The 19332-nt window shown below is 42.4% G+C and overlaps 1 protein-coding gene across 1 annotated transcript in view; it reads right to left on the reverse strand.

Moving 5' to 3' along the window:
* ltb4r2b (leukotriene B4 receptor 2b) overlaps nt 1-14459 on the reverse strand; it is a 25595-nt gene extending 11136 nt beyond the window's left edge. Inside the window, exons 1-2 of the mRNA XM_061919568.1 lie at nt 14291-14459; nt 4438-5017 (exon numbers count right to left, since the gene is read on the reverse strand). Of these exons, the coding sequence (XP_061775552.1) occupies nt 4438-5016 (579 nt within the window). The 5' untranslated portion in view covers nt 5017; nt 14291-14459. The remainder of the gene's footprint in view (nt 1-4437; nt 5018-14290) is intronic.
* Nucleotides 14460-19332: the final 4873 nt, after the last annotated feature.

A 19332-nucleotide genomic window follows, 5' to 3' on the forward strand; every position in this document is an offset into this window, starting at 1 on the left:
GGTAACTTACACAAGTGTGATGGTATGGGGGTGTATTAGTGGCCAAGACATGGGTAACTTACACATGTGTGATGGTATGGGGGTGTATTAGTGAACAAGACATGGGTAACTTACACATGTGTGATGGTATGGGGGTGTATTAGTGCCCAAGGCATGGGTAACTTACACATGTGTGATGGTATGGGGGTGTATTAGTGGCCAAGACATGGGTAACTTACACATGTGTGATGGTATGGGGGTGTATTAGTGCCCAAGGCATGGGTAACTTACACATGTGTGATGGTATGGGGGTGTATTAGTGCCCAAGGCATGGGTAACTTACACATGTGTGATGGTATGGGGGTGTATTAGTGCCCAAGACATGGGTAACTTACACATGTGTGATGGTATGGGGGTGTATTAGTGCCCAAGGCATGGGTAACTTACACATGTGTGATGGTATGGGGGTGTATTAGTGCCCAAGACATGGGTAACTTACACGTGTGATGGTATGGGGGTGTATTAGTGCCCAAGGCATGGGTAACTTACACATGTGTGATGGTATGGGGGTGTATTAGTGCCCAAGGCATGGGTAACTTACACATGTGTGATGGTATGGGGGTGTATTAGTGCCCAAGGCATGGGTAACTTACACATGTGTGATGGTATGGGGGTGTATTAGTGAACAAGACATGACTAACTTACACATGTGTGATGGTATGGGGGTGTATTAGTGAACAAGGCATGGGTAACTTACACATGTGTGATGGTATGGGGGTGTATTAGTGAACAAGGCATGGGTAACTTACACATGTGTGATGGTATGGGGGTGTATTAGTGAACAAGACATGACTAACTTACACGTGTGATGGTATGGGGGTGTATTAGTGCCCAAGGCATGGGTAACTTACACATGTGTGATGGTATGGGGGTGTATTAGTGAACAAGACATGACTAACTTACACGTGTGATGGTATGGGGGTGTATTAGTGCCCAAGGCATGGGTAACTTACACATGTGTGATGGTATGGGGGTGTATTAGTGAACAAGACATGACTAACTTACACGTGTGATGGTATGGGGGTGTATTAGTGCCCAAGGCATGGGTAACTTACACATGTGTGATGGTATAGGGGTGTATTAGTGCCCAAGGCATGGGTAACTTACACAAGTGTGATGGTATGGGGGTGTATTAGTGCCCAAGACATGGGTAACTTACACATGTGTGATGGTATGGGGGTGTATTAGTGGCCAAGACATGGGTAACTTACACATGTGTGATGGTATGGGGGTGTATTAGTGAACAAGACATGGGTAACTTACACATGTGTGATGGTATGGGGGTGTATTAGTGAACAAGACATGGGTAACTTACACATGTGTGATGGTATGGGGGTGTATTAGTGGCCAAGACATGGGTAACTTACACATGTGTGATGGTATGGGGGTGTATTAGTGAACAAGACATGGGTAACTTACACATGTGTGATGGTATGGGGGTGTATTAGTGCCCAAGGCATGGGTAACTTACACATGTGTGATGGTATGGGGGTGTATTAGTGCCCAAGACATGGGTAACTTACACATGTGTGATGGTATGGGGGTGCATTAGTGCCCAAGGCATGGGTAACTTACACAAGTGTGATGGTATGGGGGTGTATTAGTGGCCAAGACATGGGTAACTTACACATGTGTGATGGTATGGGGGTGTATTAGTGCCCAAGACATGGGTAACTTACACATGTGTGATGGTATGGGGGTGCATTAGTGCCCAAGGCATGGGTAACTTACACAAGTGTGATGGTATGGGGGTGTATTAGTGGCCAAGACATGGGTAACTTACACATGTGTGATGGTATGGGGGTGTATTAGTGGCCAAGACATGGGTAACTTACACATGTGTGATGGTATGGGGGTGTATTAGTGAACAAGACATGGGTAACTTACACATGTGTGATGGTATGGGGGTGTATTAGTGAACAAGACATGGGTAACTTACACATGTGTGATGGTATGGGGGTGTATTAGTGGCCAAGACATGGGTAACTTACACATGTGTGATGGTATGGGGGTGTATTAGTGAACAAGACATGGGTAACTTACACATGTGTGATGGTATGGGGGTGTATTAGTGAACAAGACATGGGTAACTTACACGTGTGATGGTATGGGGGTGTATTAGTGCCCAAGGCATGGGTAACTTACACATGTGTGATGGTATGGGGGTGTATTAGTGCCCAAGGCATGGGTAACTTACACATGTGTGATGGTATGGGGGTGTATTAGTGCCCAAGGCATGGGTAACTTACACATGTGTGATGGTATGGGGGTGTATTAGTGCCCAAGACATGGGTAACTTACACATGTGTGATGGTATGGGGGTGCATTAGTGCCCAAGGCATGGGTAACTTACACAAGTGTGATGGTATGGGGGTGTATTAGTGCCCAAGACATGGGTAACTTACACATGTGTGATGGTATGGGGGTGTATTAGTGCCCAAGACATGGGTAACTTACACATGTGTGATGGTATGGGGGTGTATTAGTGGCCAAGACATGGGTAACTTACACATGTGTGATGGTATGGGGGTGTATTAGTGGCCAAGACATGGGTAACTTACACATGTGTGATGGTATGGGGGTGTATTAGTGAACAAGGCATGGGTAACTTACACATGTGTGATGGTATGGGGGTGTATTAGTGGCCAAGACATGGGTAACTTACACATGTGTGATGGTATGGGGGTGTATTAGTGAACAAGGCATGGGTAACTTACACATGTGTGATGGTATGGGGGTGTATTAGTGAACAAGACATGACTAACTTACACATGTGTGATGGTATGGGGGTGTATTAGTGAACAAGACATGACTAACTTACACGTGTGATGGTATGGGGGTGTATTAGTGCCCAAGGCATGGGTAACTTACACATGTGTGATGGTATGGGGGTGTATTAGTGCCCAAGGCATGGGTAACTTACACATGTGTGATGGTATGGGGGTGTATTAGTGAACAAGACATGACTAACTTACACGTGTGATGGTATGGGGGTGTATTAGTGGCCAAGACATGGGTAACTTACACATGTGTGATGGTATGGGGGTGTATTAGTGCCCAAGGCATGGGTAACTTACACATGTGTGATGGTATGGGGGTGTATTAGTGCCCAAGGCATGGGTAACTTACACATCTGTGAAGGCACCATTAATGCTGAAAGGTACATACAGCTTTTGGAACAACTTATGTTGCTTGGATGCAACGTGGCTTCGTAGTAAAAGACTGTGGGTACTAGACTGGCCTGCCTGTAGTCCATTGAAAATGTGTGGCGCATTATGAAGCATAAATGACCACAACATAGACTGTCGAACAACTTAAGCTGTACATCAACTACGAATGAGAAAGAATTCCACCTGAAAGGCTTCAAAAATTGGTCTCCTCAGTTCCCAAACGTTTACTGAATGTTGCTTAAAGGAAAGGCCATGTAACACAGTGGTAAACATGGTCCTGTGCTAACTGTTTGGCAATGTATAGCAGTACATCAATTCTAAGTTGGAACATTAAATATCTTGTCTTTGCAGTCTATTCAATTTAATGTAAGTTGAAAAGGATTTGCAAATTATCGTATTCTGTTTTTATTTAAGATTTTCACAACGTGCAGACTTCACTGGTTTTAGGTTTGGTACAACCATCTCTGCAGCAATCCACCAGTCAGGCCTGTATGGTAGAGTGGCCAGACGAAGCCATTGCTTAGTAAAAACCTTTACCAACATGCGCCTGAAAGACTCTCCTTTTGGAATAAGGCTGTAACTTTACAAAAGTGGAGGAGTTCCAAGTACCTAAGAGTCTTGTTCAGGAGGGAGGGAAGAGTGGATCGTGAGATCAGTTCGGCATCTTCAGTAATGCGGACGCTGTATCGATCCGTTGTGGTGAAGAAGGAGCTGAGCCAGAAGGCAAAGCTCTTACTTTACCGATAGATCTACATTCCCATTCTCAGCTATGGTCATGAGCTTTGGGTTATGACCGAAAGGACAAGATCACGGGTACAAGCGGCCCAAATGAGTTTGGGTCTCTCCCTTAGAGATAGGGTGAGAAGCTCTGCCATCCGGGAGGAACTCAAAGTAAAGCCACTGCTCCTTCACATGGAGAGGAGCCAGATGAGGTGGTTCGGGCATCTGGTCAGGATGTCACCCGAACGCCTCCCTAGGGAGGTGTTTAGGGCACGTCCAACCGGTAGGAGGCCACGGGGGAAGACCCAGGACACGTTGGGAAGACTATGTCTCCCAGCTGGCCTGGGAACGCCTCGGGATCCGCCGGTAAGAGCTGGACCAAGTGGCTGGGGAGAGGAAAGTCGGGGCTTCCCTGCTTAGGCTGCTGCCCCCCGACCCGACCTCGGATATGCAGTACTTGGTAGTATAGGAAGAATGAAGGGGTGGAGGTGATGATTGTGTTGCTTACGTAAGTCGGCAGCGTGTGGTTGGGCGCACACACCAGCCTGGTCTTATTTCTCTCGTCTTTGTCTTCCCGCACGTCTCTGAAGATCAACGAGGGCAGGGCGATGGCGGCCACCAGCAGCCACATTCCCAGAATGACACGCCTTACCACCTTCCGACTGAGCCTGGCCGACAGCTTCTTGGGCAAGACCACCACCACCAGCCGGTGCACGCTCATCAGGGTGATGAGGAAGATGGAGGCGTACATGTTGACGTTGCACAGGTAGAAGAGGCCCTTGCACATGGCCGTGCCGAACACCCAGGACTGCTTGGCCAGGTAGACGATGAAGAAGACGGTGAGCGCCATGAGGAAGCCGTCGGCGCACGCCAGGTTGAGGATGAGCAAGGTGGTGACGGAGCGGCGGCGGGCGCGGGCCAGGATGCTCCACACGATGAAGAGGTTGCCGGGCACGCCCAGCAGAAAGACCAGGCCCAGGATGAGGGCGCCCACCGTGGTGGTGAAGTCGTTGCTCACCACGCTGTCGTCCTCGGGACTGTTGTCTTCGCCTGTCGAGCTGCTGAGGGTGGCGCTCATGTTGTACATGCTGGAACGAGAGTCGTCCCGTCCAAGGTAAGGAGGACATCTTTAAAACTCACTATTTGCTTAACTCAGGGGTGTCAAACCTACAGCCCGGGGGCCGGATCAGGCCCGCCAACAGCTTTTATCCGGCCCTCGGGATGAGCTTGCCAAGTATAAAAATGTACCTGAAATTTTGAAATGAAAGAAACTGCTGTTGTAAATGTGTCCACTAGATGTCACAATAGCAAGTCTTGGTATCTTTGTAGATGATGCTACATATGTACGAAATAAACCACAAGGAAAATTAGCAAACAACATAAATAACATACTGTAATTTGATTTGAACATCATTTATTCAGAAAATTTTAAATAACGACAAAGATAGAATACTATTAAGTGTAAAAAACAACAACATTATGATCTGTCCATTTTCAAAATGTGCTTGTTCTGTTTTTAAACAAAGAAAACCAACTGAAGTTGTCTGTATTTTTAAGTTATCATGCCGTGATTGTACCAGTCCCGGCCCACTTGGGAGTAGGTTTTTCTCCATGTGGCCCCCGGTCTTAAATGAGTTTGACACCCCTGACTTAATTTATTCATTCTGTATTAGCAAAGTCCTCCATGTTTTTTTATTTTTATTTTATTGTTACTGGTTAAAATTGCTTGAATTTGTGGCAGGGGTTTTTTCAGGAAGTTGCAGCAAAAGTTGTAATGTTCTGAGGCTCGATTTTCTTCAATAATGTTGAGTCAAGTTGAGACTTTATGAATTAGATAAAACTATTTTAATGGGGTCATCTTATGTTTTTTTCTACATTTCAAACTCTTCCGATGTCTACCACCGTCTACCGCCATCAGTGTGTGAATGTGGAAATAGTGTCAAAGCGCTATAAATTCCTTAAAAAGGAAGAAAAGCGCTATACAAGTATAACCCATTTACCATTTTGCATAACATGTATTGTAATGATGTTCCTTTTGTTTTTAAAAATCAGCATCGGCAATCAAAACGTATTTTATGTGGTACTGTCAAACTAAAAATAGCAAAAAACATATTAATCGTGAAAAAATGTAATATTTGAATTCCCAGTTTGTAGCACCTATTCCATGGCGTATAGGCCAGTGGTACCCCTCGTCGTCGGCTTATTCCAGTAGAAATGGCAAGCATTTTGTCGCTAGAACAGCTGCGCTAGCTTCCGGGGTTGGCCGACTTCGTGTCACAAGATGTAGTTTCTCTTGAAATCTTGAAAATGGTCTTGCAAGTATATATCAGCCACCTAATCAACGTGTTGCTCGCTTTCTCTGCTATCCCGGTCTGGCTATGGCGCCACACTTCCCACCTCCTGCTAAATTGAAACTTGTGAATGGATACTTACTTTGGAATGACAAGTGAGTGTCCAATCACAGGCTGCCTAGGTAGGCTACTGTCAACAACTTGTGTTCTGATTGGCTATCGCAACTGTCCATCAACTCTGTGTTCTCAAATTCATCCTCTAATGCCGTGGTTTTCAACCTTTTTTTGAGTCAAGGCACATTTTTTTCCATTTGAAAAATCCGGAGGCTCACCACCAGCAGAAATCTTTAAAAAATGAAACTCAGCAGCCGATATTGACAATAAAAAGTCGTTGTCACAATTGTCAGATATGACTTTAAGCTATAACCAAACATGCATCACTATAGCTCTTGTCTCAAAGTAGGTGTACTGTCACCGCCTGTTACATCACACCTGACTTATTTTGAGTTTTTTGCTGTTTTCCTGAGTGTAGTGTTTTAGTTCTTGACTTACGTATCCTGGTGACTTATCCTGTTTTGTTGGTATTTTCCCGGAGAAGTTTCATGTCTTCCTTGAGCGCTATTCCCCGCAACTGCTTTGTTTTAGCGATCAAGAATATTTCAGTTGTTGCTATCCTTCTTTGTGGGGACATTGTTGGTTGTCATGTCATGTTCGGATGTACATTGTGGACGCTGTCTTTGCTGCACAGTAAGTCTTTGCTGTCGTCCAGCATTCTGTTTTTGTTTACTTTGGAGCCAGTTCAGTTTTAGTTTTGTTCCCTAAGCTTCAATGCCTTTTCTGAGGGGCACTCACCTTTTGTTTACCGGTATTTTTGGTTTTAGCAATCAGATACCTTTACCTTAGATTCATTTACCCCATTAGGAATAAGGAATATAAAATGTAGACCACATGGTCCAGATGAAAGCCTTTTGTTTTCATTGCACGGGTTCTCAAACATAGTTTGTCTGGTTGAAAATGTATTTGGAAAAAGGTAACAAAACTATAGCAAACAGTTCCACCGATAAAGGTGCACAAACAGCCTGACGCTGCTGCGCAAATATTCCCAAAGAGCCTGCAGCTCAGCGTGCTAGAACACGTCTCAGCAACACTTCCCGTTAAATTCAACGAGGACGACTCAGCACAACCTGGACAAGTCGGTGCTATGAAACAGAATCATGGCCTTAGCGTGTACTATAGCCATGTTTTTCAACCTTTTTTGAGCCAAGGCATATTTTTTTTCATTGAAAAAATGCGGAGGCACGCCACCAGCAGGATGAAACTCAGCAGCCGATTTTGACAATAAAAAGTTGTTGTCGCAATTGTTGGATTTGAATTCAAACCATAACCGAGCATGCATCACTATAGCTCTTGTCTCAAAGTAGGTGTACTGTCACCACCTGTCACATCACACCCTGGCATATTTGAAGTTTTAGTTCTTGTCTTGCACTCCTACTTTGGTGACTTTTCCTGTTTTGTGGGTATTTCCCCTTAGTAGTTTCATGTCTTCTTTAAGTGCTACTACCCGCACCTGCTTTGTTTTACCAATCAAGATTATCTCACTTGCTGCTCTCCGTCTTTTTGGGGACATTGTTGATTGTCATGTCATGTTCGGATGTTCTTCGTAGACGACGTCTTTGCTCAACACACTGAAAGTCTTTGCTGTCGTCCAGCATTCTGTTTTTATTTACTTTGTAGCTAGTTCTGTGTTAGTTTCATTCTGCATAGTCTTCCCTAAGCTTCATTGCCTTTTCTTAGGGGCACTCATCTTTGGTTTATTTTTGGTTTTAGCATTAGACACCTTTTTACCTGCACACTGCCTCCCACATAGTGTGGTCACGACATCTACAAAGCTACCTGCTGCCACCTTGTGATATGGAAGAGTATGACATTGTTACTCTGCCGAGCTCTAGACAGCACCGACACTCAACAACGGCACAATATTTCCAGACTATAATTACTTCTTTGCAAAAAATATTTTGACACCAAATAGGTGAAATTAGATAATCTCTCACGGCACACCAGTGGTTGAAAAACACTGTAGTATAGAATATTAACGGGAACCTCGTATGCGAAACCAACTTTTCCTACCAATTGACAAGTTTTTTTTGTGTATTTGGGATCAGGCCCAAAAATTTGGAAAACCAAGCAAGGAGGCATTGCAAAGGTATTTATGACACAATCCTTCCCTCATACTTCCTCCAAACGAACCATTTGGAATTTTGCACAACCAATGTTTTTTCCAACATGTGAGGTCTGTGGATAGCTCCATGTATGATAGAGCAGACCTGGGCAAATGAAGGCCCGGGGGCCACATGCGGCCCGTCAAGCTTTTCAATCTGGCCCGCCGGACATTCCCAAATAGTTTTTTTTAGATCTCTAAAATGGAAAGTGCTTTCAAAATGACCGTAAGTCTTGAACTTTACAAAGTACTTCAATGGTTGAAGTCTGCGCTGTTGCGTGATATACTAGTTACTATAATAATCTAATTAGTTACTATAGTAATGTTGCGTGATATACTAGTTACTATAATAATCTAATTAGTTACTATAGTAATGTTGCGTGATATACTAGTTACTATAATAATCTAGTTACTATAGTAATGTTGCGTGATATACTAGTTACTATAATAATCTAATTAGTTACTATAGTAATGTTGCGTGATATACTAGTTACTATAATAATCTAATTAGTTACTATAGTAATGTTGCGTGATATACTAGTTACTATAGTAATGTTGCGTGATATACTAGTTACTATAATAATCTAATTAGTTACTATAGTAATGTTGCGTGATATACTAGTTACTATAATAATCTAGTTACTATAGTAATGTTGCATGATATACTAGTTACTATAATAATCTAATTAGTTACTATAGTAATGTTGCGTGATATACTAGTTACTATAATAATCTAATTAGTTACTATAGTAATGTTGCGTGATATACTAGTTACTATAATAATCTAATTAGTTACTATAGTAATGTTGCGTGATATACTAGTTACTATAATAATCTAATTAGTTACTATAGTAATGTTGCGTGATATACTGATTACTATAATAATCTAATTAGTTACTATAGTAATGTTGCGTGATATACTAGTTACTATAATAATCTAATTAGTTACTATAGTAATGTTGCGTGATATACTAGTTACTATAATAATCTAGTTACTATAGTAATGTTGCGTGATATACTAGTTACTATAATAATCTAATTAGTTACTATAGTAATGTTGCGTGATATACTAGTTACTATAATAATCTAGTTACTATAGTAATGTTGCGTGATATACTAGTTACTATAATAATCTAATTAGTTACTATAGTAATGTTGCGTGATATACTAATTACTATAATAATCTAATTAGTTACTATAGTAATGTTGCGTGATATACTAGTTACTATAATAATCTAATTAGTTACTATAGTAATGTATTTAGTTACTATGGTAAATAAAATCCCAGCAGCGCAGACCAGGCACCAAGCAGTGTGGGTGGGGAGTGTTTCCACAGAGTGTTTCCAGAGTGGCCAGCCTGAAATGCGCGGAAGTAGATTTTTACTACAACGTTGTAAAAGTTAGTGATTGTAGGTGGGATTTGGGGTTTTTTACCCTTCGCGTTCATATTTCGCTGTTTGTGTTGCATTTTTGTTGCGTTTACGCTTGATTGTAAAATATGTCATATCTTGTCAATATTCAGTGTTTTATCCTTCAAAGTCAGTATTAGAAATCCCACATTCTTTATTCAAACGTACATGCTGGGTGTCTCATTCAGTAAGAACAATTTGAATTCCATTACGTTTTTTTTAAGGCGGTCTTTAGCATTCAATCAGACATTATCCTGAAGTTTTGTATTAGTCGATCAATCCATCAATCAAAGTTTCAATCATTTGTTTTCCTAAAAACAGATATACCAGCCCCCAGACACATTTTTCCTTTACATTTGGCCCCCCGAGTCAAAATAATTGCCCAGGTCTGTGGTAGAAGGTTATCCAAAGAGCCTTGCCCGAGTCCACCATTGTAGTCCGACATCCCTATCCTCTGGTGGTGGGGTAGACTGGCTCATACTGTACTCGTACATTCATCAATCAATGTTTATTTATATAGTCCTAAGTCACAACTGTCTCAAAGGGCTGCACAAGCCACAACGACATCCTCGGTTCAGAGCCCACATAAGGGTAAGGAAAAACTCACAACCCAGTGGGATGTCAATGTGAATAACTATGAAAAACCTTGGAGAGGACCGCAGATGTGGGTCACTCCCCCCTCTAAGGGGGGCCGGATGCAATGGACGTCGAGTGAGTCTAGCATAATATTGTGAAAGTCCAGTCCGTAGTGGATCTAACATAATATTGTGAAAGTCCAGTCCGTAGTGGATCTAACATAATATTGTGAGAGTCCAGTCCATAGTGGATCTAACATAATAGTGAGACTCTAGTCCGTAGTGGATCTAACATAATAGTGAGAGTCCAGTCCATAGTGGATCTAACATAATATTGTGAAAGTCCAGTCCGTAGTGGATCTAACATAATACTGTGAAAGTCCAGTCTGTAGTGGATCTTAACATAATATTGTGAAAGTCCAGTCCATAGTGGATCTAACATAATATTGTGAAAGTCCAGTCCATAGTGGATCTAACATAATATTGTGAAAGTCCAGTCCGTAGTGGATCTAACATAATAGTGAGAGTCCAGTCCATAGTGGATCTAACATAATATTGTGAAAGTCCAGTCCGTAGTGGATCTAACATAATACTGTGAAAGTCCAGTCTGTAGTGGATCTTAACATAATATTGTGAAAGTCCAGTCCATAGTGGATCTAACATAATATTGTGAAAGTCCAGTCCATAGTGGATCTAACATAATATTGTGAAAGTCCAGTCCGTAGTGGATCTAACATAATATTGTGAAAGTCCAGTCCGTAGTGGATCTAACATAATATTGTGAAAGTCCAGTCCATAGTGGATCTAACATAATAGTGAGAGTCCAGTCCATAGTGGATCTAACATAATAGTGTGAGAGTCCAGTCCATAGTGGATCTAACATAATAGTGAGAGTCCAGTCCATAGTGGATCTAACATAATAGTGTGAGAGTCCAGTCCATAGTGGATCTAACATAATAGTGGGAGTCCAGTCCATAGTGGATCTAACATAATATTGTGAAAGTCCAGTCCGTAGTGGATCTAACATAATATTGTGAAAGTCCAGTCTGTAGTGGATCTTAACATAATATTGTGAAAGTCCAGTCCATAGTGGATCTAACATAATAGTGAGAGTCCAGTCCATAGTAGATCTAACATAATAGTGAGAGTCCAGCCCATAGTGGATCTAACATAATAGTGAGAGTCCAGTCCATAGTGGATCAAACATAATAGTGAGAGTCCAGTCCATAGTGGATCTAACATAATAGTGAGAGTCCAGTCCATAGTGGATCTAACATAATAGTGAGAGTCCAGTCCATAGTGGATCCAACATAATAGTGAGAGTCCAGTCCATAGTGGATCTAACATAATAGTGAGAGTCCAGTCCATAGTGGATCCAACATAATAGTGAGAGTCCAGTCCATAGTGGATCTAACATAATAGTGAGAGTCCAGTCCATAGTGGATCTAACATAATAGTGAGAGTCCAGTCCATAGTGGATCTAACATAATAGTGAGAGTCCAGTCCATAGTGGATCCAACATAATAGTGAGAGTCCAGTCCATAGTGGATCTAACATAATAGTGAGAGTCCAGTCCATAGTGGATCTAACATAATAGTTTGAGAGTCCAGTCCATAGTGGATCTAACATAATATTGAGAGTCCAGTCCATAGTGGATCCAACATAATAGTGAGAGTCCAGTCCATAGTGGATCTAACATAATAGTGAGAGTCCAGTCCATAGTGGATCTAACATAATAGTGAAAGTCCAGTCCATAGTGGATCCAACATAATAGTGAGAGTCCAGTCCATAGTGGATCTAACATAATAGTGAGAGTCCAGTCCATAGTGGATCTAACATAATAGTGAAAGTCCAGTCCATAGTGGATCCAACATAATAGTGAGAGTCCAGTCCATAGTGGATCTAACATAATAGTGAGAGTCCAGTCCATAGTGGATCTAACATAATAGTGAGAGTCCAGTCCAAAGTGGATCTAACATAATAGTGAGAGTCCAGTCCATAGTGGATCCAACATAATAGTGAGAGTCCTGTCCATAGTGGATCTAACATAATAGTGGGAGTCCAGTCCATAGTGGGGCCAGCAGGAGACCATCCCGAGCTAAGACGGGTCAGCAGCGCGATCCACCCCGGGTCCCAACTGTGGACAGCCATCCATGTTGTTACCAATTCTAATACAAAGTATCTTAATAGTTGACACTTACATCTGTCAGTAGACTCCATACGAAAGTGCTGAAAACTAAACATGGCTGACAGGGAGGAGATGCAGTTGAAGTGGAGCCACGCAAGTAAAACCATCCATGAATCGGCGTATCCTTAAAGTGATTTAATGATGGCCTGTCAAACATCCATCCATCCATCCATCCATCTTCTTCCACTTATCCGAGGTCGGGTCGCGGGGGCAGCAGCCTAAGAAGGGAAGCTCATCCTCTCATTCTAACTGATCTTTATTTGTGTAACATGCTAAGTAAATAAGTATACTTTTGTACTTATTTCCCCATATTTCTGCACAATAACTCCGATATGGTAACACTAGCAAGCAGTAGAGAATACGCAGTGATTTTTGGTCCAGAACATATTTAGCTTTTTTCATTATCGACATATTTATTGCCACTTTATGCTGTATATTTTTTTAAATTCCCAGTTCCTTTTGATTATTACAGCCAAAATGTGTTAGTTTCCTTCCATGAGCTTCAATGCCTTTTCTTAGGGGCCCTCACTTTTTGTTTATTTTTGGTTTTAGCATTAGACACCTTTTTACCTGCACACTGCCTCCCCCATATTGTGATCACGACTAACCATGTTCCCGATATCGACAAAGCAATTAGCCACCTGCTGCCACCTAGTGATATGGAAGAGTATCACACGGTTACGCTGCTGAGCTCTAGACAGCACCGACACTCAACAACGGCACATTATTTGCAGACTATAATTACTTCTTTGCAAAAAGTATTTTTACCCCCAATCGGTGAAAGGACATAATCTCCCACGGCACACCAAACTGTATCTCACGGCACACTAGTGGTTGAAAAACGCTGCTGGAGAGGATGCTGGTTCTCTGCGATATACAACATAAGACTAATCGTGAAGAGATCCTTAGCTTTCTGGAAATGTGTCACCCCAAAAATAATATTAAATATTAAAGACCAAAACCACAAACCAAATGTTGTTTGAGTCCACAAAGAACTTAGGCCCAGTCCCGGCTGAGACTTACAGTACTTTGACGTTTTTTGCTGTTTTCCTGTGTGTCGTGTTTTAGTTCTTCTCTTGCGCTCCTACTTTGGTGGCTTTTTCTCTTTATTTGCAATTTTCCTGTAGCAGTTTCATGTCTTCCTTGACCACTATTCCCCACACCTGCTTTGTTTTAGCAATCAAGAATATTTCAGTTGTTTTTATCCTTCTTTGTGGGGACATTGTTGATCGTCATGTCATGTTGGGATGTACTTTGTGGACGCTGTCTTTGCTCCACAGCAAGTCTTTGCTGTCCTCCAGCATTCTGTTTTTGTTTAGTTTTAGTTTGTTTCTGCATAGCCTTCCCTAAGCTTCAATGCCTTTTCTTAGGGGCACTCACCTTTTGTTTATTTTTGGGTTAACCATTAGACACCTTTTTACCTGCACCCTGCTTCCCGCTGTTTTCTGACATCTACAAAGCAATTACATATGTATTTGTGTGAAAGTTCTGTTTGGACAGCCCTGCACTAATATGTACGCTTATAAATAAAGGACAAAACAACAAATATTGCAAAATATGAAAGGAAAATCACCCCAATAATAATTAGATAAATAATACAATATGTTCTGTGTTTAAAAGAAACCAAATAAAGAGTTAAGCTATGGATCATTTCCTTCAAATAGATGAGGGCTCACTGACCTTGACAGGATGCAATGTATGTCAAATGAATACTATTCCTCGCCTCCTCGCTTGTTGCTCCTTGTTCAGTCTGCTCCCTTGTGGGACGCCCTCTGTTAGGTCAGTCCATCATGAAGTGAATCACATCCTGCCCCCACAAGCTGCAACACGCAGCTCACACACAACGCAGAGCCCTGCATTACTTTCCCTATACTTCAGGACTTTCGTTATTACACCAATCTGCAAAAATCACCCAGGAGGTGACGCCCCTCACTTTATCTGCTCCACACAGTCACTTACATGAAGGTTAACTGCATGGACATACAGTCATGAGACCTCACCACCCCCCCTGGTGACCAGCACAGCAAATATCCACTCAAGTCAACATAACTTTATTACAACTTTAGTAAGCTCTATGTGACTGGGGCAGCACAGTGGAAGAGGGGTTAGTGCATGTGCCTCACAATACAAAGGTCCTGAGTAGTCCTGAGTTCAATCCCAGGCTCTGGATCTTCCTGTGTGGAGTTTGGATGTTCTCCCCGTGACTGCGTGGGTTCCCCTGGGTAGTCCGGCTTCCTCCCACCTCCAAAGACATGCACCTGGGGATAGGCCCCTCCCACCTCCAAAGACATGCACCTGGGGATAGGCCCCTCCCACCTCCAAAGACATGCACCTGGGGATAGGCCCCTCCCACCTCCAAAGACATGCACCTGGGGATAGGCCCCTCCCACCTCCACAGACATGCACCTGGGGATAGGCCCCTCCCACCTCCAAAGACATGCACCTGGGAAAAGGTTGATTGGCAACACTAAATGGTCCCTAGTGTGTGAATGTTGTCCGTCTATCTGTGTTGGCCCTGTGATGAGGTGGCGACTTTTCCAGGATGTACCCCGCCTTCCGCCCAAATGCAGCTGAGATAGGCTCCAGCACCCCCCGCAACCCCAAAAGGGACAAGCGGTAGAAAATGAATGGATGGATGTAAATGATTAATACTTTCACAACTCACAATATTAGGCACTAATAATGGATACATTTTTACAAAATCTTCAATTAAAAGACAGTTATGAATAGTTTTGTTTAGTTGGTCCTCCAGGTACTCCGGCTTCCTCCCACCTCCAAAGACATGCACCTGGGGATAGGCCCCTCCCACCTCCAAAGACATACACCTGGGGATAGGCCCCTCCCACCTCCAAAGACATGCACCTGGGGATAGGCCCCTCCCACCTCCAAAGACATGCACCGAGGAATAGGCCCCTCCCACCTCCAAAGACATGCACCTGGGGATAGACCCCTCCCACCTCCAAAGACATGCACCTGGGGATAGGCCCCTCCCACCTCCAAAGACATACACCTGGGGATAGGTTGATTGACAACACTAAATGGTCCCTAGTGTGTGTGTATGGTGTCTATCTGTGTTGGCCCTGTGATGAGGTGGCACCCCCGCAACCCTGAAAGGGACAAACGGTAGAAAAATGGATGGATGGATGGATGGATAGTTGTCAGTTGACTAACATATTACTGGTAGTGATGTACAACCACTGTATTGTAGCTGAATAATGACAAAGTTTCTCGCTCATAATCCATCCATCCATCCATCCGTTTTCTACTGCTTGTCCCTTTTGGGGTTGTGGGGGGTGGGTGGGTGCTGGAGCCTATCTCAGCTACAAGCGGGAGGAAGGGGGGGTACACCCTGGACAAGTCGCCCCCTCATCGCAGGGCCAACACAGATAGACAGACAACATTCACACATTAGGGACATGGAGCTTATCTAAGCTATGATTATTATAATTAGGATTAAAAGATCACGGCAAACATTTGGGCAGAAGGCGGTGTACACCCTGGACAAGTGGCCCCCTCATCACAGGGCCAACACAGATAGGCAGACAACATTCACACATTAGGGACATGGAGCCTATCTAAGCTATGATTATTATAATTAGGATTAAAAGATCACGGCAAACATTTGGGCAGAAGGCGGTGTACACCCTGGACAAGTGGCCCCCTCATCGCAGGGCCAACACAGATAGACAGACAACATTCACACATTAGGGACATGGAGCCTATCTAAGCTATGATTATTATAATTAGGATTAAAAGATCACGGCAAACATTTGGGCAGAAGGCGGTGTACACCCTGGACAAGTGGCCCCCTCATCGCAGGGCCAACACAGATAGACAGACAACATTCACACATTAGGGACATGGAGCCTATCTAAGCTATGATTATTATAATTAGGATTAAAAGATCACGGCAAACATTTGCATCACGCAAATTTAGACATTTTATTTTGTGGAGTCAAACATTGCCGAAGGGAATAATTTGTATGATTAAAAAAACTTGCACAAGCTTCCTGTCAAACACACACACATGTGTACACACTTGCATAATAGATGGCACACACTCACCTGTTCAAACAGGCAAGGAATGCAGCTTTCCACCTACGTGTAATTTAACTCTTGCTTTTTTGGCTGCTAAAAGATGGCAAAGTACTGAGAATACCCTAATTCTAGTGAATAATGCTGGTAATAATGTTGGTATTGTAGCATCCCAGAAGAGTTGGTATTGCGGGGAATTCTGGGTATTTGTTCTGTTGTGTTGCGGTGCAAGTATTCTCACAAAATGTGTTTGTCATTCTTGTTTTGTGTGGTTTCACAATATGGCACATGTTTATGACAGTGTTGGCGTTGTTTGTGCGGCCCCCACTGGTGTGACACATATGGCTGTTGACTACGTGTGCCCTTCATTTATTTGTCTGTGTGTGAGTTTATCCCTTGTGTAAGGTTCATATTGTTCATATTTGACTCTCTGATGAACATGAGAGAGTTAAATGTGCGAGAAAATGAGAGCAGAGAGTGTTGACAAACAATGTTGCAACCTTGTGTGGGAACCGCAGGTGCAGAAACACGAAAGAAGAATCCCTGTGGGATGCAGAAACTGGCAGAGAAATTTTCCGTGCAACGTTCATATTGTTGTTACTCAGCCAGAATTTGTGGGTCTGATGGACCCGTTGCATTTTGTGGCTTTTAATGCTTCACAATCAAACACTATTATGTTAAAATACTTAACAGATGTTTACCTTATGCCAATAAATAGATGTTTACCTTATCCCAATAAACATCTGTTTAGTATTTTAACATAAAAGTGTTTTATTGTGAGGCATTAAAAGCCACAAATGCAACGGGTCCATCAGATCCACAAACGCTGGCCTTGTGACAACAATATGAACGTTGCACGGAAAATTTCTCTGCCAGTTTCTGCATCGTGCAGCGGCAGTTCCCATACAAGGTTGCAACATTTTTTGTCAACACTGTCTGCTCTCATTTTCTCGCACATTTGACCCTCTGATGTTCTCTGTACGTATACACTCTGTTTTCCCCGTGTCTAGGCCTGCTGTGTGTGTGTGTGTGTGTGTGTGTGTGTGTGTGTGTGTGTGTGTGTGTGTGTGTGTGTGTGTGTGTGTGTGTGTGTGTGTGTGTGTGTGTGTGTGTGATACACAGAACATCAATTTCCACACTTCTATTAGTCCCAGGTCTAGTGGACCCAGACATCTTATTCAAAAATGGCTTTGATCATACAGAACGATAAGTGATCTTGACATCTTCAAATAAAGACCTTATACGACTCGTCTAACGCAGCTAGATTTTCTTAAGTGTTATAAATTGTGGTTCTGTTAACACAAACTATTTAAAGTTCTGCATAGAGTTCCCAGCTCAGGCCTCAGTATAGTAAATGTTTGTACCTATATGCACTTAAATGCCCCTAAGCACCAGTTTGTGCAGTTTTTGCTCTATTTGCTCTACTTCCACTGCATTTGAGCCTTAACAAGATCAACCCGGCATTAAGCTATTTTAAGAAGAGTAACGTCAATAAATCTTATTTCTTGTCTCTTCTCTTTATTGTCCGTGCTGCTTAATAGAAAACATCGTAGGCAGTACTTTGCTATTGGCTGAATTCATAGTTTGTTTTTAACTGGACACTTTAGTTTTCTCACAATATTATGCTAGATCAGGGGTCTAAACCTAAAATGTTGAAAGAGCCATATTGGACCAAAAATACAAAAACAAATCTGTCTGGAGCCGCAAAAGAATAAAAGCCATATTACATACAGATAGTGTGTCATGAGATATAAATTGAATTAAGGGGACTTAAAGGAAACCAAAATGAGCTCAAATATAGCTACAAATGAGGCATAATGATGCAATGTGTACATACAGCTAGCCTAAAAAGCATGTTAGCATTGATTAGCTTGCAGTCATGCAGTGAGCAAATATGTCTGATTAGCACTCCACACAAGTCAATAACATCAACAAAACTCACCTTTGTGCATTTAGGCACAACATTAAAAGTTTGGTGGACAAAATGAGACAGAAAAAGAAGTGGCATAAAACACGTCTTAGAAAGTCAGAGAAAGTTGTACATGTAAACAAACTACGGTGAGTTCAAGGACCGCCAAAATGAGTAGGACAAAACGGCGCTCGCCAAATACTGGAATCAGTGAAGCATGTTTAATATAAACAGTGTGCTTTATAACAATTAGGGAGGTTTGTGTCATGTTTGTCCTCCTGCAGAAACTATATTAAAACAACAAATATGTTTTTTACATTTTTTTCCTAATCCTTTTCCATTTTTCATACATTTTTGAAAAAGCTCCAGAGAGCGACTAGGGCGGCGCTAAAGAGCCGCGGGTTGCCGACCCCCGTGCTAGATCCACTCAACGTCCTCACATCTGCTGTCCTCTCCAAGGTTTTTCATCGTCCCATTGGCTTGAGTTTTTCCTTGCCCTTCGACCCGTTTTAGTGTTTAAATCTATAAAAGAACCACATAAATGTATTTTTTGCATCAAGGCTTTTTGACTTTGTCAGGAACTTCTATTTCAACAAAACAAAGTTATTTTTTTCTCACTTAATTATAAAATGTTTTAGTTGAAATTATGACCTTGGTGTTGTTAGGGTCAGTTTTGACCCAGTTATAGGCTTATCAAGCAATAATTAGAGGCAGAACTGAACACGCTGACAGCCAGCTCCTCTCCCAATCATGTGAGCTTTAGGAGATTCTCATTTTA

Source organism: Nerophis ophidion, linkage group LG14 (genome assembly GCF_033978795.1).
Source record: "Nerophis ophidion isolate RoL-2023_Sa linkage group LG14, RoL_Noph_v1.0, whole genome shotgun sequence".
Taxonomy (NCBI): Eukaryota; Metazoa; Chordata; class Actinopteri; order Syngnathiformes; family Syngnathidae; genus Nerophis; species Nerophis ophidion.